This window comes from Marmota marmota, unplaced genomic scaffold (assembly GCF_001458135.2).
Source record: "Marmota marmota marmota unplaced genomic scaffold, marMar, whole genome shotgun sequence".
Classification (NCBI taxonomy): domain Eukaryota; kingdom Metazoa; phylum Chordata; class Mammalia; order Rodentia; family Sciuridae; genus Marmota; species Marmota marmota.
This window is the reverse complement of record NW_026000240.1, coordinates 17,685,871-17,711,653: the sequence shown is the minus strand read 5'-3', so window position 1 is coordinate 17,711,653 and position 25,783 is coordinate 17,685,871. Positions and strand designations below refer to the sequence as shown.

The 25,783-nt window shown below is 47.8% G+C and overlaps 1 protein-coding gene across 1 annotated transcript; it reads right to left on the bottom strand.

The window, feature by feature from the left end:
• Positions 1 to 4,776: 4,776 nt before the first annotated feature.
• On the bottom strand, positions 4,777 to 25,705 carry Zic4 (Zic family member 4). The gene is made up of 5 exons (XM_015487299.2): positions 25,259 to 25,705; positions 21,587 to 21,671; positions 14,798 to 15,415; positions 9,980 to 10,295; positions 4,777 to 7,614 (listed from the first exon to the last, which is right to left on the bottom strand). Coding segments are annotated over exons 2-5 (1,005 nt in total). The 5' UTR covers positions 21,657 to 21,671; positions 25,259 to 25,705; the 3' UTR covers positions 4,777 to 7,613.
• Positions 25,706 to 25,783: the final 78 nt, after the last annotated feature.

Sequence of the window (25,783 nt, the reverse complement as noted above, 5' to 3'; positions counted from 1 at the left end):
AGGGAATGGGGAGGAGTCCACCTTGGCCTTGGTACTGTGTGCCCCTGTGTGGCTATTTCAGGGCAGACTCCATCCCCCATCCATTCTATGCCTCCCACATGTACCCCTCCCCCACCCATGAGAAGGGATGCAGAGAACAAGAGGTCTGTAGTAGGCAACTACCAGCGGGCATTTCAGTCTGGATGTGTATGCATTCTAGCTGCAATATCTTTTGTGGAAGTCAAGCTACTTAAGGCAATTTCCATAAGATCTGTCCCTGAAGAAAAGGTTCTGTGGGGACAAGGTGAGAAAGCTGTTAACTATTGTCTGGCCCTGAAAAGGTCGTAAGTCAGCGCCTCAGTAGCTGACCTGTCAGGGGAAGGTATAAAGGCTTTATTCATGCAGTGGCTGCAATGTTCTCAGCTCTCACAAAAGTGTTTTTATGATTCGATTTTCTTACCTCTTTTCTTAATTAAAAAGCTGAACCATTAGAATAGCACCTGCATCGTGTCTTGACGGTGCCTGCATACTAATTCCAGAGCCTTTAGAGGCAGTAATTATAACATAAAATCAGAGATTGAATAAAACAGAAGGATTTTGCTCCCAAAGCCCCACTAATCCCCTTTTAAAAGGGTCTGGTGAAATAATTCAGAACAGTTTCCGGAAGTTGGATTACCACTCCTTTTTTCACTTTTTACAATGAAATGATATTTCACACTTAAAGAAGGCTGTTTTTCTACAACAGTTTTTTGGTGTTGTTATTGCTTCTTTCCTTTTAAAGAAAATTGGCAGTTTCTTTTTCTTTCTTTTTTTCTTTTTCTATTTTTTTTGGACAATGGAAAACATTTCACTACAGATTCCTTACTCAGTAAGTGCAGCAGCAGAAAAAATGGGGAGTTTTTTTTTTTTTTTTTTTTTGGTATGTTTGGAACATTTATATTTTTCCTCAGGTGAAGTGGCTGAATAGGAATTGTTTATATGCATCAGGCAACTCTTCAATTCTCTCAGAAGAAATAAATAAGCGAATCTTTGGAAAGGCAGACATATTTTTCTTGACTTAGAAATGTACACATTTCCAGCAAAATGCTTTTTAGCAAGATGCTCAGAATATTCTTTAAAAACAGTAATACAGGGTCTGGGTTGTGACTCAGTGATAGAGCACTTGACTGGCATGTGTGAGGCACTGGATTTGATTCTCAGTACCACATATAAATAAATTAAAGACAGAAAGAAAGAAAAAATAAAGGTCTATCATCAACTTAAAAAAATGTAATACATTGATGAATGCAAATGCTAGAGGCCTCCATTAAACCCTGAGTAAGACCTTGCTATGGCAAAAAGAAAGGACCTTGATCTATTTGCACTTCTTCTTAATTCTGGCAAAGAATATCCTGTCCTCATCTGGCTAATATGATCTTGTGTGCCAGCCAGTCAGTCACAACACAAGAGAAAACTGGATCATCCTTCTGATATTCTAAATTAATCATCTGATGATGTTGGTGGTGGATATTTTTCTTTCTTTTTGCCATTACCTGCAATAGCATGGCATAGCACCATGCATTTGCCTAATTTTGGCTTATTCCTTCTGCACACATTTCCCAGGGCTGTCCATTTATTTTGAGGTTCAGAACCCTGTGCACAGCCCTGCTCACCTTGTTTTGAATTGATCAATATCCTCAATGCAGATTTTGATTCATGTCATCTACACTGGCTCTACAGGAGAAAAAAAAAATGTGGGACCAATTTCAAAGTCAATCTGCTAGGCCATATTTACATTAGATTAACCTGTATCCTAAGGAATTTTTTTTCCCTTTATCTTTTCACAAAGCTCCTTTGATGTTTGTAAAGCAACTGGAAGATTCAGAGGAAACTCCAGCCCCCCTCCCCCATTGTCTACTGAACTGAATTTCTTTCGACGTCATTTTTTTTTTCTGAATGACTTTGGAGTCTGAGCTCATGATGACCTTCCTAGAAAAGTTCTGTTTCTCTTCTTCATGGGAGATATTTGGGTTTTCACCCAAAAGGCAGCACAGTCCTGATTCCCAGATAGAAAGCTGGAAACAGCAGAGTGTCATTGTAGAATATTCAGTCACTTGGTGACCAAGGGGTTATTAGTTTTCCCTGAAATGAGGATTAAGTAAGAAAAAAAAAATCATGATTGTGAAAGAGTTCCTGGTGAATTCCTAGGAGGAAAGTACTTTTTTGGTGACTTTTATGCCCACTGCCCTGTCACTCTACTTCCCTCTCATATTTACCGGCCTCCACACTTGAGTTTTAAGAAGCCCCACATGGGACTCACAATAAACCGCAGAGACTTATGATAAAAATAAATCACCATCACTGCTGGCTGGGCCTCGGAGTTTAGTACAATGCCAGAGTCTTAACAAGTCATAAGGGTAACATTAAAGCTATCAGTTTCTTTAGCATTATTCTGTACTGAAATAAACGCAGTTCTCTCTAATTTTTCTTTGGCTTTTAAAAAATAAATTGCGTATCTGCCTCAGTTTTTGGCTGCACAGGGCTCTGCAATTCTTAGAAAAAAAAAAAAAAAACAGTCAATAAAGTATCAGGACCCTTAACTATTCTCCGGGCTGCCTGAGGGAGGCGCACACTGCTGGGGAACTTGGGGCCCCTTCCTAGGTAGATGCCTAACTTTCTAGGAGAAACTAGAGAAAGCCATCTTGTTTACTGAGGCACTATGGGGCATGTCTGAAAGATGGAATTTCAAGTTATAGTAATAACAACTAGCAGCCAGTAAACCTAAAGGTTTCAAGGTTGTCTTATATCAAAAAGTCGCTGAAGATAATACAGCATTAAAAAAAACAAAAAAACAAACAAACAAAAAAAAACACGGAGGCGGTTCATTTCCCTCCATTATACAAACAGGGAGCTGAATCACAAGGAAGGGCACAAAGTTAGTAGGTGGACAAGTGAGACAGACAGTCTCTTCCTATCCAAAGTTTTTCCACCAAAGTCACAGTTTTTATCAGGTGCTTTAATGTGGAATTGGGATAGAGGAGTAAGGGTAGGGAAGGGAGGGTCTTTAGCAGGCTAATTGTGCCCCAAGTTACTGCTGCAGGGTAGGCATGGGTAACTTTCCCAAAGGACAAGTGAAATGATTCTAGGATGAGGCTTGCTGCAGACACTAGGAGACCCAAAGGTTACACCATCCCAAACTGCTAAAATAATAATAATAACAGAAGCAGCAGCAGCAGCAGCAGCAGCAGCAGCAGCAGCAGCACCTAAAAGTAAAGCATTCTCTCCTGGTGGCTAGCAATCAAAGTGTCCTCAGCACTTCCTCTTCCCTCTCTTTCTAGCCCCCGGGTTCCTCCGTTCTAACTGGGACTAGGAAGTTTCAAAGGCAGGCTTTGCTTCTCCAAAACCCCAACGTGGGATGTCAGGGCAGCTGCCCCTCCAATGCTCCCTTTCTCTGCATTCTCTCCAATGGTTCAGGTGGCGACTCCCAGTTCCCTCGCTGCGCAGGGCTTTCTTGGGCCGGACAGGGAGTTGGGATCTCCTCTAGAAGCCCCAGGAGGAGTAGCTGTGAGCAGGAACAGCCACACCGGGCAGGGAGCACTGAGCCAGGAAGGGCCCTGACTGGGGGTGTCGACCTCTTTCTTAATCGCCACTTTCCCGCACCACAATGATTTAATGTGTGCCCTGTCTCAAAGTTGAGACAGACCGAGTTGAGAAGACCAAAGCAAGAGAGGGGCTCCTTCAAGCAGTCCCTGAGCCGCAGGTGGTGGTGATGGGGTTCTGCGATTGGGACAGGAGGGGGAGCCTGGTGTAGTGCCCACGCCCAGGGCCCTCGCCCACACGGACAGTCTTGGTTTCCCCTGGTGGCCTCCCTACTCGCCCCGCGGGTCTCCCTCCCGCCTTTGCGCTCTGGGATCCCTTTCCTCAGTGCTCTCCCCAGGGCTGCTGCCCTTGAACCGTGAACTGGTTCTCTAAGGAGACCTAGCAATTCCACCACAAGAGCCACCGTCCTCTCCTCCAATCACGTCCCAGCCAGGCCCGTGGAAACCAACTTCTCAGCAATCGAAAAGGTGCCAGGGCTTTAGCTGGAAGTCACCGGTCTGCGCCAGGTGGTGGAGGGGAAGAAGGGCGCTGGTAATCTGGTGACGCAGTGACTTTAGTGGAGACAGGGAAGAGGACTCTAGTGATTTTGAAACATTTGAAATGCATTCCAAGTGGCAGGCCAGATACACTGGGCATATGCATCAGATGCTGAAACCCAACCAAGGTATCAACTAGGGTCCAAGGAAGAGTCATATGGGCTGTAGCCTGTCAGTGTCAAGGCTAGGACCTTCGCAGATGTCAGAAGGGAGGATGGTGCCTCCCCTACTTGCCCAAGGGGCAAGATTCAGCTAGAAAGACTCCTGCGGGGGCCCTCTGAGGTACTATGCCAGAGTTCAGGCAGGACTTGGGGTCAACTGGACCTCTCTTGTTCTTTCCTTGGTTTGATTCCTGTCAGCCACCAGAGTTTCCAAATGCAAAGGTGGTTTGTGAGAGTGTTCACCCCTGGCCCTCAGAACCATGGGAAGAAAGCCTTTCCAGGCAGACACAGGTCAGTTACCCTTTTCCCTTCTGTAAATCAGTTGATGCCACTGGGGCAAAACTGAGGCAAGAGCTGTGTTTCCCAGGATGGCCATTTTGGTGGGCCCTCCATTGGGCTGCCTAGGTGAGGCCCCAAATATGTTTCTGTGAAACCATAAAGAAAGAGGGGGAGAGAACTGTGGGCTGCGGTAGGACCCCAAATCTCTCCCATGACGGTGAAGCAATAACAGGACATCCAGATTCAAAAGAGAAAGGAAAACAACACATCATTTATTTCCAAATAAAATAGCAAAATGGAGCTCTATGTACACAGAAGACTTCAGAGGGGAAAAGAATCGCAGGTTTTATTTCGTTTACATTTACATGATTCCAAAAAGATTATGAGCCTCAACTTTGATTCAACAAATCAAAGTTCATTCAACAATCACTTTCAGTCAAATACATAACAACTTCTTTTTTTTTTCTTTCAAATTAGTTCATAATTTAACTGATGCTAAGGGGACAGATGATAAATCACAAAGTGTGGGTAGAGAAGGTACCAAATAGTCTAGAGTTTCATTCAGGCTTTCCTGTATGTGTGAATTATGATTATAAAATGTTTGCCTGTCTGTATAATTCACGTTCATTGCAATCATTACATTTTCCCATAAATTAGCGATATAAACAAACATATGGAGACCTCCAGTAAACAAATAAAATCAATATAAGAGACAACATTTTGCAGCAACTATAATAACAGCATGGGTTACAGCTTGGGGAAACTTCTTTACAAATCATTTAGTCAGCACACACAGGGTGGGGGGATGGGCACATCCTTGTTGATTTAAACCACCTTTAAAACCACAACAGGAGGTTGGGGAACCTGAACAAGGGTGAAAGTTTCTTTCCTGGGCACAATATAAAGTGAAGAACTGCACATTTGGGTGGGGGAGGGGAGAATGAGCATTAGCATGCACTTTTTGGTCACTATCACGTAGACCAAACCTTCGGAACTCCAATTACCAAGATTCTGAAGAAAATAGGAAATTATTAGAATGTCTTTCTCCCTTCAGCCACTGTCCTTTTAGTTAATGGCATAAAGGGCTTGCTGATTGCTACTAGGGAGAGGAAACACACAATGGGTCTATTTTTAGCAAGAGTTGCCTTTGAAGGTAGAAATTAAAAAAAAAAAAAAATCCTGGACTGCAGCCTCAGGTTCCAAGAATCTCAGGCAAGAAAATTTAAAGCCTGAGGGGTCTCCAAAGAAAGCTCCTCCAGGTAACCCAACCTGGGCTGATAAAGTGCAGGCCAGAGCCAAGAGCATCAGACATACAAGTATGGACTTTGGGTATGTACCCTTTGCCTGCACCCTCTCTGCATTCTTTTTCCCATGTTCCAGAGCTGGAGCAAAGGGTCCCCCAACATCTGCACACTTCACCAGGCCCTGACCCTGAGGGCTAGGCAGTGCTTTTGTCTTTCTCTTAGCAAGACTTATCCCTAAAGTTATCTATTGGTGTAGTGTGTGGATATTTTTTAAAAGAAGTTTGATTTTATCTCTTTAGAAACGGTTTGAAACTAACGGGGTAGAGGGAGTTTGACAGAGAGGAGAACAAATCGCTGACAAAGAACCTTTTACGTTTCATCAGCGTTGTTAGGACGACAAGCAGGAATGTCTCAGATAATAACTCCCACTTCAAAGATTTCTCAGCTCAATAGAAAGCGGACCATCCTTTTTATTCAACCACAAGGACTGGCACTAAAGAAGACTCCACTGTTTGATTTTTTTCCACCGTGTTTATTTTCCTCTATTCACTGGGGTACTTGGATAAAATAAACAACAAGACAATTAAGGGAACATGGACTTCTAACTTTTCTGCCATCTTCCCTATCCCCTTGGCCTTGGGCTTTTGAGTTCGTACCCAAGGCCAACCCAGGCCTAAGGATAGATACCACACACCCCAGTCCCTGGGCAGAAAAAAAGTTTAGGGGTTGCAAGAGTCTTTTGGGATGGAGGGTCAGAGACCAGTACCAGGAGCCAGAGTAGAAGTGTCCCTGTGGAACAGTGTGATTTCCCCAGACTTCCCCAGGGTGGCTCCCTTCCCCCCAATCCTTCATCAAATTCAAACCCACATCCTGCTAAAGATCCAGAGAGGCGCTTCGCACAAAACTGAGCTAGGGATGCTCATTTGTTAAGCTTCTGAGGTTGCCCTAAAGTCATTTACTCCTGACCCTGGAGCCTCTTTGGGGCGCAGTCAAGATGCACGGAGTCCGGCTCCTCCCTTTCCTGAAAGCGTCCGGGCGCCAAAGCCCCCTACATCAGGGTGCAGGGTGAACCCCTAAACTCAGGCGAGGCAGGTCCTAGGGAGGAAGTATATACTGGAGAGCACAGTGACAGTATTAAATGGCGTGAAAGCAAAGGTCAGCGCAAATGTATCTTAATAGAGTGTCTGCAGTGAAGTGTGCCGCCTTTGAAGCGGCCGCTCCCCGCGCGCATTTCCATGGCGAGCCTAACACGGCATGCTGATGCACCGTCAAACTCACACTTTCAACCCCAAAACCCGACTCTTTGAACAACCCGAGCTTGATTAGACCTTTCTCCTTTTCTTTCCCCTCTTACAAACCATTTCCTCGCCTTTAGAAACTCGCCATCAAACCCAAATGCGCCCTCTGATCACCGCAGAAAGCAGAAACAAAGAGGGCTGAGCGGCGATTCAAGCGGCCCTTTTCTTCCCTCACATTATTATCCATTTTTATTATGATCGGGAACAAGTGCCCATTCGCGTGGGTTTTGTTTACCGGAAATTAAATGAAAATGATTTAGTCCGCGTCAAACAAAAATATATACTTGTATACACAAGAAAAAAGGCCTGTTAGACGTAAATATTATGTCCTTAATGAAAAGCCTGGACGGGCTCCAGGCTCGGCCTTTCAGGATTTCAGTGCGACTTGCCCATTGCCATAGAAATCCTAACTTACCATGAAGATGCACCGTGGCGAAGAAACACTGCTTTGTGTGCGGGCCCTTTGATGTCGCAGGCACGAGATGCGGGCGCTCAGCTGCGCAGGGCGAGATTACCTTGCGAGCAACGCGGTGGACATCTGTAACAAGCGAATGAAAAATTAAAGGCGATTAGTGATCGACCAAACACTTTTATTTTATTTCGTTATTTTGGATTGGGGTGAAGACAAAATGCGGTGCTTAGAAACAGAAGGGAAAGAAGCGATTCCTATTTGAAGAGGGACACTCTCTAAACATCTCCAGGAGAAGCAAGTTTGGCAGATGCCCTCCACACCTTGGCTGTGGGGCTAGTGGGCCCTGATGGGAACCAGTTTCCTCTCGATTGCAGCTCTGGCCTGACGGCCTCTAGACCCTATTGTAGTGGGGGCTAGGAAGGGATTGCAGTCTCCCTTCCTCAACAACAGATTCACCAAAGACGTATTTGGAAGATTTCAGTTTTTATTAGGGGCGATCAAAACGGTCCCTTTCAGTTAGGATTTTATTTGGTGGAAGTTGTGGTGGTTGCAGGGCAGGCGTGAGAATTGTCTAATAGATTCTCAAGAGGAGCGAATACAATACAATATCCCGCAGAGTGGCAGGGTCAGAATTTGTTCCATCTTTGGGGTTTTGTTGTTGTTTGTGGGATTTTTTGTTGTTGTTGTTCGTTTCAGGGCTGGGGTTCGAACCCAGGGCCTCACTCATGCTAGTCAAGACCTACAGAACTGACTTACATCAGGGCTCAGCTTTTAAATTTGAACTGCTGAAGTTTCCCCCAGGGGAGAATTTAGCGCGCCCCTCCCCATACACTTGTTTCCAAATTCTTAAAGAATTGCCATGAGTCCTTCAAACCTCCTCTCTTTTTTCTTCTGCCTTTCATATTTTTTCTTCTTCATATCTCAGCTAGGATTGTGGGGCAGCCCCCATTCTCCCTGCAGAGGGTGGAAGACTGGGAAACAGACCCCTTTTCTGTTTTTTGGTTTTGTTTTTTGTTAACCCCTTTGGCAACAATTCCAAAGGCCTTCCCTCTCCCCCGCCCCCAACATCTGGTTCTTTCTTCTAGGGACTTCACACTAAGCATATCAAATACACATTCAATCTAGACCCACTGATATTGTTCCTTTACAGTATTTATTTTTTGTAGTTTGTTTCTCTCCCACCCAACCCTTTAAAATAAGACAACTTTAGGTGATTTTTGAGAAAGACTGTGACAGAATTGATGCCATTCACCCAGACACGTTGCCTAGGTCAAGCCCTGTTGGCTGTGGAGGCCTGGATTCAGTGACGTCATCAGCCAGCTCCACATGCCCAGCCCAAGCACCTACAAGATTGAAAGGCCAGCGCCTGGACAGGGATAGGGGGTGGGTAAGGGGACCAGAGGCCTCCTAAGGTTGAATCCTGAAGCCTCTCTGGCAGCTCTTTTGTTTGTATTTCCTGTAGTTGTGGACTCCCTACCCCAAGTATACAATGTATGTAGAATCCCTGAACATACAGGCAGGCAGACCTACATATTTGAGTGCCTAGGCCAGTCCATGGGGGTGGAGATATAGGACTTCCAGAGAAAGGGGCTAAGCACCCCGTTATCTCCTGTATGGATGTTATGAGAAAATTTAGAATTTGGGCATTATTTTAAAGGAAAACTAAGGAAGGGGAAATTGGGGGGGGGGGGTTGTGAGGGGAGCAAAAGAAAAAAGAAATGGGAGACAAGAAAATGGCTGTGGAATTCTCTAGGCCACTTTCCAGAATCTGATCTCTTGAGGTTGGGATTGATGAGAGAGGGGAGGGGACAGGAAAAGGAGGCTCCGACTGGGAGCTGGAAAGGGAGTGGGGGAGGGGGCAGTTCAGGCCTCAACGAAAAATTTTCCCGTTCTATGAACCTCGTGGGGACTTTGGTGGCCTTACTTTTGCCACCTGCAGTTGCCAGAATTGCATATAAATTCTGATTTATTTTTGTTGTTGTTCCATATGCCTCTCTTCCTTTATCCTCAACATTGGATTCATGCACTCATGAGGGGGTGGGGTGTAGGGGATAACTGTAGAATAAATATGGGGACCAATTTTTGTTTTAAAATAATGCATAATCAACATACTCAATGAGTATTGATAATTGAATATGTTGACATACTCAATTATCAATACTCATTGACCTCTGGAAAGTTTTAGTGGTAGCCGGCCCGCCGGCTTGCTTCCTTAAACTTTCCAGAGGTCAATGAGTATTGATAATNTCTATCACATTCCACCATCCTTGCTCCTCCCCTGCCCCTTCCCTTTCCCTCCGGCTGTCTTCAAGGCCTCAGTACCCCCGGCCTAGACTCCGAGTGGGGGGTGTACGCTGAAGCAGCAACCACAGAGGCAGACCTGATACCGGAGGTGGCGGCGGCAGCGGCAGCAGCAGGGCCAGGAAGTGCCGTGGGGCTGGGGGTCGCGGCAGGAGCAGCCGCGGCGGGGCCCGCGCCCTGACACACGTACCATTCGCTCAGGTCTGTGCCGCGCACTGCCACCGCCGCTGAGGAGGCCACTGGGGGTTCGTGGCTGCAGTCTGAAGAGGGCGATACGAGGGCAGATGGTGTAGCAGAGTCGTAACCAGAGCTGGGCGGCGGCGAGCGACCATGCACCTTCATGTGCTTACGAAGAGAGCTGGGGTGCGTGTAGCACTTGTCGCAGCCGCGCACCTTGCACGTGTATGGCTTGTCACTCGTATGCACGTGCGAATGCTTCTTTCGGTCGCTGCTGTTGGCGAAGCGCCGCTCGCAGCCCTCGAACTCACACCTGAAAGGCTTCTCTCCTGGCGGAGGCAAGGCAGAGACATTAGTGCGCGTGGGCCGAGTCCTAGGCTCACAATTGCCATCCCTCCATTCCTCTTTCATTTTATCAATAAAAAAAACATATTTTTTTAAAGAAATCCTTCTCCTCCACACTCAGGTTGGGCACCCCTCTCCACGCAGAGAGCGCGCCCCGGCTTCCTGGCGACCCCTCCCTCACGCCTCCACCCCTCCCCCTCTTCCCTCTGGACCTAGGGGGAGGGTAAAGAGGAGGAGCGACAATGACTCCATCTTAGTCGAGTTTCATTCTCGAAAATCTGATCCACTCGGGTTGTTTTCCTCCAAATTTTATCCATTAGGAGCCAGAGGCACCTTTGCCCCGAGAATACATAGAGTTGACTGAAGAGCTCACATCTGCTCTGTTTAAAATTGCAGTTCTAGCCAAACGTCTCTGCCACCACCATTCCCGCCCAGCGGTCCACCCCTCACATACCCCTTCCCGTCCCAAAAGTAGCTTTTGTGAAAACGCCAAAAGCGATGAAATGATTTAAGAGGATACGCAATCTATGCACACGACGTGTGCATAATATAGGTCCTTGCTTCGGGGGAAGGTATTCGGAGCAATGATGCACCTCAAAGGCGACTTTTGCGGAAACTGAAGCCTCCTCCCCCTTCCTTTTTTTTTTACCCCCTGAGGGCAGGCATTTAGCAGCATTCTTCAAATCTTGCTAAACCATCCGATTCCTCCAGATAGGTTCATCGGCTATATTTTATTATGCACCTCCAGCAATCTCTCGGAGACCCTGCAGTGTGCAGTTCGTCTTCTCAGTCCAAACTGTGCAAGGTCTCCCGGCCTCCTTGGACCACCCCGCCCGCTGTTGGGCTTTGGGAGGTCTGAGCCAAGCGGCTGGCGCGGGAGGAGCCACCCAGCCAATTCGTGACCTGAGGTCTCTCTCCCAACCTTGTCCCATAGCACCGCAGCTTTGGGGGGTGAACGCAACTGCTGGGATCAGGCCAAGTCCCGCTCGGAGGCCAAGCGGTGGCCTGGATAGGCCCGCTCGGATCATGGCTGCGATGCCCTGCAGAGCCCAGGGAAGGCGCGAGATCAAAATAGGGTGAAACATTGGCGGGACTAAGCCCCAATCCCCGAGCTCACTACAGCCTGAATTCGCGGGCGTGAGGGGGAGGAAAGAACCCTGAGAACCCGGAAGCCCAAGTTCCTGCCCGAGCTGCAAATGCTGCGGAAATGGGGGCGGAGAAGGAGGTGTCTAGGGCTTTAAACAAATGGATGTAGCGGAGAGCTCTGGGTCGAGGGAATCGCTACCTAGCGTCCAGCTGAAGAGCAAGAGATGTGCGGGAGAAGTACTGTTGGCTCTGCGTTTGCTTCTCGGGTCGCTTCCAGGAAAGATAGGTGCTTTTTGCCAGGTTTGAACAAACAAAGCCTCTATTCCTAGCAGTGATGAGGCTCCCGCTGAGCCAGAGGTTTGCACACAAGCATCTGCTCAGGCAGCGGCTTGTGAACCCGGGACTCGGACACCGCCCAGTCGTTGGGTTCACCGCCTGCAGGAGCAGTGCTATATATCAGGCCCTCTGGAAGGTGCTGCCCTCTGCTATTTCCTGGGACACTGTCAACGTTTTATTAAAAAAAGTGGACGAAAGATACTCCCTATTTGCGCCTATTTTCTCCCCACGGATCCCTGCCAGCGTCTGCAAATTAAAAAAAAAAAAATCCCTTTTTTCCTTTCTCTTTCTAAAATCACACATAAAAAGAATCATGTAATTCAGAGCCTGCAAAAAAGAACAAGATTCTGATAAAATAGTGGAGGAACAGAATTTGAGGCTGATTTCCCTTCGCCCCAGAAAAAATAATTCCCGCCACACACTTAATCCAGTCTTGTGAGCTGTTCCTTGAACAAACTGATAAAACAAACTGATTTCAACCCAGACGAGGAGCAGAGGAGGGGGGGGAAAAAAAAGCAGTGTACTGAGGTGATTCGTACAGCCTGGAAGTTCGCAGGCCCCAGGGAGGCCAGGTGAAGCCGCGCCCCAGCGCTCTCCCGAGCTGCAGGAGGCGCCCTGGTCCCCTTACTTGACATCCATCCCGCCCCCCGCCGACAGTCTGCTGTCGCCCTTCCCCTCCCCCTGGTCCCGGCGCTGAGCCCGCCCGGAGCGGCTTGAGCCCGGGACTGCGCGGTGAAAGGCCCAATCTCCTCCCAGGGGCTCTGCAGTTGGAAAAGGCCTCCTTCCCTGCCCCGAGCCAGGTTCGCAGGACAAAGTTCGGAAGCGTAGGGGCGGCCGGGCCAGCGCCATTTTCTCGCACTTGTGGCTGGGTCTGCTTTTCCTGGTGACTCCGCCCCAGCGCAGTCTCTGCTTCTCTGCCTCGGATCCCCAGCCCTGACTCTCTATCCGCCGCTGGGGAAGGTGGGGGGACCCCCCCCCAGCTGAAGGGTCCCGGACGGGGCGCCTGGAAGTGGGGTCCCGGCAGAGCACGGTGGCTGGCCCCGCGCCTCGTTCGCCGAGGCACCATTGTTGCAGGATCGCTGTGACCACCACAAAGTGAAACCTTTCGGCGCGGGCAGTCGCCTCCAAAGCCGGGCCTGGGATTCAGATCCGAGAGAATCTCAACTCCTGAGAAATCTGCTCCTGTTCGCCGCTTCCGCGACTCGAGGAAATGAAACGCCATTAATATTTGAAAAGGCAATTATTTTCCTGTTGCATCGAGAACTGTCTTCATGAATAATTTGTAGTGAGGTCTATTGCCATTTGAGAAACATTTTCTCTCTCCTCTCTCTCTCTCTTCTCTTTTCATTACTTAGGAGGGGGGTTTGAGCAGGAGAGACTGTCGATTTTTTTTTTTTTAACTCAAGCGGTAATGAATCAGGACTGCGAGCGAAAAGAACGCACAGAATTCTGTCCTGAATAGATGCAAACCTGAGAGCCAGCCCTGGCGCACGGAACTTGCTTCTCTGCTGTAGGTCGATTGCGCTAAGAATTTAACCATTTTCTGCTTCACAGACTTCAAACAGTGGGCCGGCAAAGAGCAGTAAAAGTTTGTTTGTTTAAAAACCCCTGTCATTAAAGATGAGTTTCTTCTCCAGCTTAGAACTGCACGTCTACCTTCCAGGTGCCAGCTGCCGGCTCCTGGAGTAGCAGGCCTGCAGGTCGGGGTCAGAATCTTACCTATCCCCCCCTACCCTGGGGGATATAACGAAAGAGGGGGCAGATACTTGCGAGAGAGTGGGGGACCCCAGAAAGAGCTCGAGAAAACAATAAGCCTCCAGATATACTCCGAAAATAAAATACAATATTCAAAGTGGACTTTGGTCTTTCCTCCGAGCAAGTCAGTGTCCTAGGTCTAGACCTTCACGGAGAAGGCAAGAGTTTAGAACAAGATTAGCAAGCTTCTTTCGGCACTTCCAACCTAAGGGGGTTCTTTGACTGTAACAATGGTTGGTTTTGAAGCAAGCAAAGGAGTAAGGCAAGGCGCAGGGTAGTAAAAGTGGAGCACCAAGCCGGAACTTATTTCATCTTCTGGTTCCCCCCCCCCACCACCCCCTTCTCCCGCCCCCAAAATGGGGGAGGGGAGATGTCGACTTCTTAAACTTCGAGGGAGGGGGAGGAGTAAGAAGCGTGCAAACAATGGCTGCTAAACTAATTAATGTAACTTCACATGCTATTCTGGAAGTGTGAAAACTTTCTTCTTGCAATTGTATTAATTAGATGCTTCTGGCCAGAAGAGTTCAACTTTGCAAGCTCTTGAGCGAGGCTCCTTTTCTTTCTGTTAACTAGAACTAACAGATGTGGTTGACACATGTCCCTATTTCGCTTAACAGCTCGGTAAATGACATTTAAGTTGGATGAGTCCCGTTGGGTCTCTGCTAAGATAAGAGGGTTAGCAAAACCTTTCTGCTGTCGGGCCAGCAAGACTCACCAAAAAGGAAGGGTAAAAGTTAGCCTAAGAGACTCCCAAATCCTAAAGAAAGTGCTAAGGATCTGATGACCCCTCAGTCCAAGTGGCAGGCAGGTTGTGAGGCTGACAGGAAGAAGAGTTCTGTCCCTCCATGCTAAAGAGATGAAGAAAAATTAGGCAATTGTTCCCCTGTTTTTAAGACTTTGAGGAGCTGAGCTGTTTTTGAAATGACTTAAAAATCAATCTCCAGGGTCTGGGGGTGTAGCTCGGAGATAGAGTACTTGCCTAGCATGCGTGAGACTCTGGGTTAGATCCCCAGCATAGCGAACAAATAAATAAATGGAACTCCATAAGCATACATTTGCCCATACAGTGTCGGAGGCACGTTCACCCTTGTCCCCCAGAGCAGAAATCCTGCACTGTTCTCCCTACACACAGCCTCCGGAAACTTCTGTGATTCTAAGAATAGAAGCGCATAATTAATATTTTATGGATTTGGCTCATGGAAACAATACCAAAATACCTCCCTCCTCCCCTCAGTTGGAACTTGAGGAAATCCAGACCCGAGGGCCTGCTTCCCCAGAGGGTCCGCACGAGACAGCGCCGAATACTGACCTGTGTGAGTTCGTTTGTGTATTTTGAGATTTTCTGATCTAGCAAAGACCTTCCCACACCCCGGGAAAGGACAGGGGAAGGGCTTCTCGCCCGTGTGCACGCGGATGTGATTTACAAGTTTGTATTTGGCTTTGAAGGGCTTGCCCTGTCGCGGACACTCCTCCCAGAAGCAAATGTGGTTGGCCTGCTCCGGGCCGCCGACATGCTCCACGGTGACGTGCGTGACGAGCTCGTGCATAGTGCTGAAAGTTTTGGAGCAGAGGCGTGGGGGCACATGGCCATCGGCCGCCAGCCACTTGCAGATGAGCTCCTGTTTGATGGGCTGGCGCATGTAGCGGAAGAAGGCGCCAGGGCCGTGGGACGCGGCGAGGTTCACTGTCAGGTTCATGCCGCCGTAGCCATGCAGGGCCGCGGCAGCTGCCAGGGCGTCGCTGCGGGCCGCCGACCCTGGCGCGAAGGGCTCAGGCCGTGCGTACATGTCTCCGGGGAGCCCCAGACGCAGGAGTCCGTTCAAAGGACGGCTGTGAGAGGCCTGGTGAGGCTGCTCGTGAAGGCCTGGGAATACCGAGGGGCTGGAAGCGGCGGCGAACTGGGGGCCATGGTGTCCGGAGCTGCTACCTGTTGTCGAGACAAATAGCGCGCGTGAGAACCAGTGGCGTGGGCAGCGGACTTCCCTGGGCCCCGGGGGGCAGGCCCAGCCCAGCCGCACCGCGGCTTCTGCGGTCAGCTGGGATCAGGAGCCAGTCTGCTCTCCCAGTGAACCCGGTAGACAGAGCAAGGCCATACGCCTTCACCACGGTCAGGCCAGGCTGCTGTTCCGGAGAGTCCCCTGCCGCGCCTTGACCTGGTGAGGGATGGTAGCGGTAGGGTAGGTGGAAGGGGCAGCAAGGATGAGTCTGTGGGTTGCTGGGGGAACCTGGCCCCTGCCCGAAGGGGATCCGACCTAAGCCCCAAGCGCACTTTGGAGGCCAGAACCCTGGGGCGCTCCAGGACTCCGCTCCCTGCCCCTGAGTGGAGGTGATAAGAAGTGGTGGTGTTGGAGGTGGTGATGTTGGAGGTGGTGGTGTTTCTGAAGTGCCCCAGTCATATATATTAATTTCAGTGCCCTGCTTGTTTGGGAGAGGGCGGCCTGCAGCATCCCGGCCCGTCCTCCCCAGAGCTTCCTGTGCCAGTCACTAATGTCACCGTCACCTGACAGAGAGGAGGGGTAAGGATACCCACCCCCCCACACACACACAAACACGCAAAGATTTAAAAAACTTGTTCAAAGTGGGTTTTTCCCCCTTTAAGTTTTGGGTTTGGGGTTTTAGCTGCCCCCCCACCCCCGCCTTTAATGTCTACGTGAAATCCCGTACACTACAGAGGCAACAGCAGGGCGCTTGAGGAAATGAATAGAGATTCGGGGCCGTGGCCGTGGCCCACTGAGAGGAACAATCGCCTAGGTCGCCCATTGGCCCACCGCCCTGCCCGACGTCAGCGATGACAGGTCCAGCCGTTCAGGGTTTCTCTCTCTCTCTCTCTCTCTCTCTCTCTCTCTCTCTCACACACACACACACACACACACACACACACACACACACACACCAATACACCCGCTTTCCCTCACCCCACCCCCACCCCAATAGCATTTCACGCTTCTACTGCTCATGCGCTCTGACCCAGGCATAGATTCTTTTCTCTCCCCCTTACCCCCTCCTCCTCTCCCCTCCAGAAAGCTGCGGGCTGGGGGAATCAGTTTGCCTCAGGGTTCCTGGAAGTGAGCGGGGCTGGGTTATGTCCCCTTTCTCCACCACTTTGGGGAGATTGTAATTGTGCTATGTGTAATATCTGGGCAGATGAGGATACCCAACCCAGTTGGAGTTGATGGGCAGCACCGGTGCTCGGGGATGTTGGTCAGCTTGGGCAGTTTGTCCTAGGAGCTGAATGGAGGAGGGGGTCAAGATCCTGGGAGGGGAGGAGGCTGCAGACCAGGGTGCCGGGAACAGAGAAACTCAGGCCGGCGGCCTTCCAGCTCAATTTACTTTCTTGGCTTTTCCCGAAATTTCTCTCTGTTCTCACCTTTCTCTACTCTTCCCCATTTTCCCTTGGACCCCCTACTATCCTTTGTCTTCCTGATGGTATCTTTTCTCCCCTCCAAGTCTCTTTCGTCTCTTCTCTCTCCCCATTTAGCCTTGTTGGCACCTCCCCCCTGTGACTGTCCCCCTACCGGACTCTCAAACCACAGAATCCGGTCCTAACTAGAGCCAGGATTGGGCCTGAGGCGGTAGTGGCTTGGGAGAGGCTGGCCTCGAACCCATCTCAGGGTCTCCTGAGAGGTCCCTTTCCATCCCGAATCACGTCGACCTGCTGGAGGACTGGCCAAAGAAACAAAGGCACAAAGGCGAGGGGCGAACAACTAGGAGGAAGCGGTCCTCTCCCTCAGGGCTGCCCGGGCCAATCTGGGGTCCTGAGCTAGGTACCCAGACATCAAATGGAGATTCTGGGAAAGGGTTTTGGGGATCACTTCCACTTTCAGTTCTCGCCACTTGTTGCCCACAGGCCTAGCCTGTCTCGCTTTTTGCTGGCCTCAGGGTTCTGTAAAAAGTGGACGCCAAGTTTCGCTCAGTCCAGGCTCCCAGGCCCTCTAGAGCCTGGACGCCGAAACACCACCATAGTGGAGTGGGGGACGGTCGGTCGGTTGAAGAAAACTTCAGTTCTGGGCCAGTCGAGTGTGTCATAAACAGGAGGGAGTGTCCTTTGTCTGCACCGGCCAGCTAGGGTCAGCTGCTTCGTCCGGAGATTTAAAGAACTGCTGGCCCCTAGCTCTGCCTGCTCTCTGTGGTCGAAAATACCAGTCGAAATGCCTGGACCTCCCTGACCGCTGTAAAAAGCACCCCCGCCCCCAAACACAGAAAGGCTTGGATTTTTAAAAGAGAAGTCTTGAAGATTGGATAAAATATCTTGTGCCCCATTAGCAGAGGCAAGTGAAATCTAGGTAAATCACAAGAAACCTCCTAACTCAGAGTTGATTGAACTGCCCAATCCATCCCGAGAACGGAGGAGTATTCTTAAACATTTCCTGGTCAGTAAATAAGGGTTTCTTTTACGTCATTTAGGAAAAAAATATTTAACATTTATAAAGGTTGACACATTCTTTCAGACTTTCTTCATTTAACACATCCTTCCCCTCTTGAACTTTAGTGAGGGATTAACTTCCACAATAATTTCTCTGCTTTGACTAGTCTGGATCTTTCTGCTCCTCCAGCTGGAAGGGCTTGAGCAATTCTGCCAATAGATTCTTTTTCAAATTAAAAACTTTTTTTTTTTTTTAAGAGGAGAGCAGTTGACTGGCAGACCCCTCCTGCTCTCTAAATCAAGGTCTTCCTCACATATTTGACATCAGACTCTCAGGATTTGTCTTCTTTCCTGGCTTTCACTTTCCATGGTTTACTCTTCACCCAGAGGGGTTCTTCTCTGTCCCTTGATTTGTGGTCCCTTACTCCATGATTGGTTAGGCCTGGTCTCTAGAAAGTTGTTCCCAAGTGTCAGTGAGTAGTTTCAAATCTCACCACAGTGCAGAAGGAGGCAGTTCTCCATGTGAGTCTGGGCTGAACCCAGGAAGGGCAAAAATGAACAAACAATAAATAAAATATAAAAAAAAGGCAAAAGAAAAACAATGTGTTTCTCCTTGGGTCTTCTTCACCAGCTGTTTCCACTATCCATCTCTCAAGATGAAGCTGTCAGCCTCTGTGGTTTTCAAGCTTAAGTGCAGGGACAGTTTGCAAAACTCCAGCAATTAAAATATTTTTACTTCCACTATAACCTTGATGACCTATAACTAACTGTTCCAGATGTTTGTCAAACTCATCATCCACTTTAGCTTTGATTAAGACCCTGATTTCAGGCTGGGGATAAGGCTCATTGGTGGAGTGCTTGCCTAGAATGTGCAAGGCCGAGAGTTGGATTGTGGAGAGGAAAAAGAAAAAGACAACACTCTGACTTGCTCCAAAATGATCCCTTATATACATACTGTGACCTTATTCCCATTAGAAGCTTTGATAACATTACTGACAGAATAGCTGTTGATAATCAGATGTTTTAGGCTGGGGACCACTTTAAAAGTCTGATGAGTCTTGTAAAGTCTTAACAGTCCTGTTTTTACTGTCCTTACTTATCATAGAAGAAAATGCTCACTTTCCATTTGCAGGTTGCAAAAGATGCATGTTTTTATCTATCCAAGTTTATATACCTCCTGAATTCTATGCACTGACTCTGTGGACTCCAAGGGGAGAAAGCAGAGGTTTTATAGAGAGAGAGACTGTCAGTATACTGCATACTTTCTCTTATTAACTTTGCCCTTGAAAAGCTTTGAACATGTGTATGACTTTTTGTGCCAGCAGCAAAAGGGCAGACACATCTGATTCAGCCAAAATCACTGACAGTAACCTGGCCCCATGGAGCTCCTTCCCAGATGCAACCTTCTCTTGAAGCACAGAAAACATCTGGCCACATCCTGGGTAGATGCTTCTTGAGTTGCCAGGGGTCAGTGGACCTGCAGGTCACTGAGACTGCCTGATCTTTGCAAGTTTCTTGGAGCCATATGGTCCAAAGCTTGGTTGGCTAAACACAGCAATGGGACCAGACATTCTCTTATGAGGACATTTTCCCCAGAAACAGTGATAGGGAGAAGAACACTCTTTTGTACCCCCCAAAATATTTACAGACAATGAACTTTGGGCAATTGCATAAGAGTCATCAAGGTGCTTCTTTAAAATAAGTGCCCAAACAGTATCAAGCTAACCACAAATGCTAGGTGATAGAACACCAATGTCTTGGAGGCATGTTTTGGTCTTCAGAGGAATTACTCTGAACTTGGAGAAAGCAAGGACACAGGTTCCAGAGACTGCCAATTAGTCAGGCTGAGGAGTGGTGTCCCCTCACTGGTTTTCAGGCTTTCTTATTCAGAAGTTTATCTCAATTCACTTTACCCCAACACAAATGCTTGGCTGGAGAATTCTATTCCCAGCCTCTCCCAGTGTTACAGCATCATTAGGTCCATTTTCCTGCTTGACTTGGAGAGTAAACAAATATCCTGTAGCCTGAAGGTCTTTCAAAGATGTCAAAAAAGAAGTACTGAAAGGTTTCAGTTGGAGTAGATTCCACCACCAGACCTCAAACAACCCTCAGTCTGCAAAAGTTGCATGTAAACTGGTGCTCAGAATCATGCCCTAAATGCTTTGCTCACCACAGCCAGGCCAATGTAGTGTCATAAACAAGTGATTTTCTAGTCCTACTTTCTAGAAATAGGCCATTTGGTGGCTCTACCATCTGGCAGAGCTCCTCATATTACTGGCTCAAAAATGTCTGACCTCTCTCCCTTGGAAAGGAAAAAGAGATGGAGGAGATTATAAATCGATAGCTGAGCTATTTTCCATTTTGATTTTTTAAGCAATGCTAACTGATAGTTACCTGTTGCAGACTTTGCCCAGAGCATAATCTCAGTAGTTGAGGGCCACACTGCACAGAACCTGGCCAAGTATAGCTTCTGTCATCTGTATGTTCTGCTTCTGAAACTGCAGCCACTTGTTCAGCTCTTTTTCCCTGTTTCTGACCAGGTTACCACTCCAAATGTGGAATATATCTCTTTAGAAGCCATTCACACACAGACTTCAGGATTCCCACAGTGGGAGGTGTCTCCAATCTTGTGAAAAGAGATAACTTAAGAAGGCTGCCTGTATGTTCAAGCATGAATTGTGCAAAGGAGATGAGATCTATCAGGATTTTGGAAAGGAAAGAAATTCTTCTCTTCTACTGGGGAAATTTTAGCTTTAATCATCACTAATGACACTAAGATTGAAAGAAAACATACTTGGACAAAATTTAATTTTCAAGCAAGGCTTCTGCAAAATGTCTTTTGACAAAAGATTAGGAAACATTACCAAAGGATCTTCCAAAACAGTATTAAGGAATCAAAACAATGGAATTTACATAATAACCACATCTGTCTCTCAAGAATTCTGCCCATCAAATCTTCCCAAAATAATATAAGAGAGCCATTCTCTGAATCATTTACTTTACTTTTGTTAAGAAGGTTGCTTTGCCTACCAACAAGAGAATATCTTTGGAGGTAACTGTTAGCTAGTGGTATAGTTGAAATAAAAGGAACTGCATGCCTAGAAAGGAAAACACCCAACCCTAAATCATAGGCTCATTCTAAATGGAATATTAAATTAAATTCTTCACAATGAAGGTATTCCTGACAGAGTGGCTGTCAGTCACTCCCTGTTCAGACACCACATTGTGGGAACCGAGTCGTTACCACATTGCAGAAGGCTGGTGTCCCTGGTAAGGATGATGCATATCATGTAAACCCCATCACCAAGATCAAAGTCTGCTTCTTTCATGGAAGCCAATACATGTCAAACCTCATTCCAATCAAATCGTCCGGAAATGAATTCAAGATGAATATGTCATAGAATAATGTGACAGTGGAATTGCAGAAGGTCAGGGGTGGTTGTTTCAATGAGAGAGTCGTCAAATATTAATTCTAGAACATCCAGATGAGTAGGCATTGAGGAGGATTAGCCAGCTGCTGATAGGATGTTGTGTCATTGATTTGTGTGCAAATGCATGGAACACCAAGGTGTTATTCTAAGTTTCATTTGAACTCAGGAGACTCACCTAAACTCACAACTGAGACTCGGCATAACTAAACGAAAAAAAAAAATTGTTTTTTGCACATAAAAAACCCCCAAAAAACAAACCCCCAAATTTCAGTGAATCAATATTTAAAAGGGGGTTTTAACTTACCTGACTCTTTCAGGTTATTTCGGTAAAGCCGCAATCGTTTCCTCATTACCAAGGAAGTCTTGTATCTCATTTTTTAACTTTGAGCCTGTTTGGGAAGAAAGGAGGAACTGACATTACTTAAACAATTTCATACTTCTATCTGTGGTAAGATTTTGTGGCCTGAATGTACAAATGAAAGAAAGTGTTGGTCTGAAAATAGTCTTTTGGTGTTTGATCATTTGTAAATTTGGAAGCTAAAGAAAAAAGATTGCTGGTAACTGCCCATAGTTATTGCAAAAGTGTATGTCCTGGGTAATAAAAATATTGAAAAATTATAATTTGCCAAATAGATTTTTTTTTTTAATCTGAAGTGCATTTGTTGTCCTGCTTTGCTGGTAGAAGTGGATACTCTTCCAACCAGTGTTGAAAAATCTGTAACTTCTAGAATTTGAAATGATTGTTAGAGAAGTCCCCATTATTTCCTCCAGCTAATTATTTAAGTTTATCAAAGTATGGTGAGGAGGATTCCCTATTCTCAGAGGGGCTAGCAGGTTAAAGTCTTAAATACTGTTAAGTGTTGGAACTGAGAAGACAAACTTCTTTGTATATTTTCAGATCCTGTTCTCTGTGGGAGTGTAGAAACCTTTAGCCTCAAATGACCCAGAACCCCAAACCAATTTGGGGGCTATCGCTGTTCTATTTTTTTAAGTTAATATAAAATTCACTGGACTAAACAGGTACTTTTTTTTGTTTGTTTGTTTGTTTGTTTTTTTAATCATTTGGTCCAGGCTGTTCCTATTTTATAGTTGAGAAGGTTTGAGGAAGACATCCTCTTCAAGATCTGTACTTGATCATGTATTTGATTCCTTGTCAGTGTCGTGAACTGCCAAGCCTTTTGTCATTATAAATTCTTAAAAGCATTCGGAGGACTTTTGCATCTCTCAGATGGGGCTGAAGGCAGCAGAGCAGTTAAACAGAGGCGATCTACCCAGTCCCAACCCTCAATTTGGCCTAGAAAGACAAACAGTCATTGTAAAGGTCTCAGGCTGGACAAACACAGCAAGCCCTCTGTCAATGAGGACTGGTTGCCTGTCTTGACACTCCAGTCCACAGAATGAGCGTTGTTTAACTTGTTGACCCACAGGCCGAATCCAAGTGGGGATTGCTGTCTCTAAGGGCATCCAGTTCTCTATGTTCAATGATCTTTCTCTCCTCCCCTCCACCTCCAAACTAGATTTTAACTTGTCTAGTTGTTTTTACCCTTCCCTCTCCCTTTTTTTTCTAGGTCCAAGCCTGGGATGGGGAAGGGGATTGACTCACCTTTTCCCAGAGGATTTTACTTATTTTCAATTCTTTCTAACCAAAAGGCATCCTTCCCCAAAGGTAAAAAGCTCCTTCCAGCACAGATCAGGAAAAAAAGGAGGCCCAACTTTGCATTCCTACAGAAGGGTGGCATGCTGGGTGTCCTCGCTCTGAAATTTCCTTATGGCAGGATATCTGGCAGGGACAAATCCTGGTTGGTTGGCAATAATAGAATTTACTTTTTTGCTTCTGAGAGAAATGGGTGAGAGGTTTCTTAGAGACCTCTGTCCACCCACATTGCTGCCCCAGCCCAACTTCCAGGAGGTCTGGGTTACTTCTGCTCCTAAGGTCCTGTCATCCCTTTGTTCATTACAAACCATTTCATAGACATGCAAACAAATGTTGCAGAGGTTGGACCAGGGCAGACAACAGGGACCTCAAGAAACTCTGTAGCAGCTCCATCACCGGCCTGTGCAGGGAAACAGAGTAAACATCTCCTTTGATTCTAAATCTTACATCACTTTCCAAGCCAGCCATGTAGTGGCAGGAGGAGAAAGAATTTGTGAACTGTCCCTGGACCTGAGGTTCCTGGGATATGGAAGCCTCAAAAATGGCTAGATCTGATTTCCCCCAAACACTTGCTCCTGACACAACTTCTTATACCAGCCATCCACCCATGCAACAAATCAGAATGGAACACATTGAGGACACTTATTGGAATCTGTTTTTCACTCTGCACCTTGAAAAGAGGAAAGGTTGCCAGGGAGCCCCAGTAATTGATAGTGCCCCATGAGATCCAAAAATGTGAGACAGTGGGTAGGTGCAAAAGGCAGTATTTTTATTTGGGGATTCTCTTAAGCTGCATGTTAAGAAGCTGATTTAGTTGGTACAGGCCTATCCAAGGTCAGAGGTCAGCCACAGCTAGAGATTTCAGTTCCAGAGCTGCTCCCACAGGGATTAACTGGCAGGCACCCCCCGCAAAGGCATGCCTGCCTCTGGGTACAGCTTAGTCCTGACCGGTGTAAGAGCAAAAACCCTGAAGGTTGGCTGGGAGCTACCAAGCCAAGGAGAAAATCCAGCTCCTAGCTTCTGCCTGCTGCGGCCAGCTGCACTCCTCATCTCCTTGGCTACTCTCTCTTGGGTCCTCAATGCCAAGATAGCTAAGAGCCTGGGGTTGTGCTAGGGCCTTTTCTCATTCTCCTGTTCTTTAGAGGGAAGAGCTTGGGTTCCCCCAGCACCGCTACATTCCTGAGTCACCTGTAGGTGACCAAGTCTAGGCAACTAATCGTCCCTTTGAATCCCCTTCCCCATACTACAGGTATCTAAAGAGAGAAGGGAAAATGAGGCATTGGCGGGGATTGCTGTCAGGCCAATACTGTTGGAAAGGTGGGAGAAATATGACTTCGGAAAAAGGTATCCTGCAGACAGTGACTGCGGAGATGCGGCCCTCCAATGCCCCCTCTCCATTTCTAAGACTTCCGTGACTCACAAATGTCCCTCTGGGCCATTACTCAACCCTAAACTTTCAGATACAGCCTGTGAACTAGTTCTAACTCTTCTTCACAACCCAAATCTGTTACCTTTCCAATTGCCCCAAATTTCCCGTGCCCTGGACTTAAGGTAGTGGCCAGAATTCTACAGGCTGCGGCCTGCTACTCAGAGAGAAAGTCGCAGCCCTCGTTTCGGGAGAGAGAAAGCTAAGTCCGAACCCATGGCCCGCGTGCGCAGAGAGCGGATCCCAGCGGTCAGCATCCTGAAGCAGAACCAGGATGAGTGAGGGCAAGGAGCCGGCCCGGAGGCGCACCCAGCCAGCATCCTCAGTCAGAATGGGGCGACGAAGTTCCATCGTGTTCCTGCCAGCAGATCTAACTTGGCTCTTTGACCCTAGGGAGGGGAAGCCAAGATCCTCCCCGCCAACCCTCTGGGGCAGGGCAGAAAAGCTGCCTGCAAGGACCCCCTCTCCGGGCACCCGCCCTGCTCACTCCATGTTCGGAAAGCTTTGGGCTATTCCTGCCTTTCTTGTGACCACGGTGGGGCACCCAGGCAATTCACAAGTAGGGGAGGGGAGGCGGGCGGGCAACAAGCTGCTCTCGGTGCGGGTGCCAGTGGGAGCCCCATTTGTCCTACTTGCCCCCCCCCTTTCTGTGAGGAACGGATGGACTCATCCTCAACACTGCCCCTCCGCGGAAGGGCCCCCTCCCGCCTTAGAGTCAGTGGGGTGGGGCCTGTATCCGAGGTTGGGGGGCCAATGAAGGAGGAGATTGGGAGAAAATCTGGTTGGGCCTTTTCCCCCAGTGGGTTTTGGGTGCCAAAGGCCCCCCGTAAGGACATTAACTACGCGGCCGCTGGGGTACAGGTCTCGCCTGTCTGCCCCTGGTCTCCAGCACTTACCCTGCTCCACCTGTTGCCCGGATCACCTCATTTCTCCACATCACTTCGGGGTGGCTGAGGGGGGACCACAAACCCCTCTAAGCTTCTCTTTTGTGGTTCCATCGAGGCGGTCATCCTTCATTTCTCCTTTTCCAGCTTTCGGGAAGCAGTTAGGGAATGTATGATGAAGCAGAAATGAGCCGTCAGGATGATATTTTAATGGCTTATATGTCACGTTGGTGCATGTGGCTTTGAACTGGAGCCGCTCGCGTTTCCTGCAGAGAGCGCCGCAAATCCCACTTGATAACTTCTACAACCCACAACTTTTTTTTTTGTTTCTCACATTCACTCTTACCCTGTATATTTGGACGGATTTCCTAAAAATACCCTCTTGTCAACGTCCCCGTTGGATTTTCCACGGACTGGAGAAGAGAAGACTGACTTTTCTGTTTTGAAGAATTATTTTCCCTCCCCCCTCCCAACAGCTACCCTTCCCCCTCAGGTCCCCTCCCTTGCTTTTTTTTTTTTTTTTTTTTTTTTTTTTTT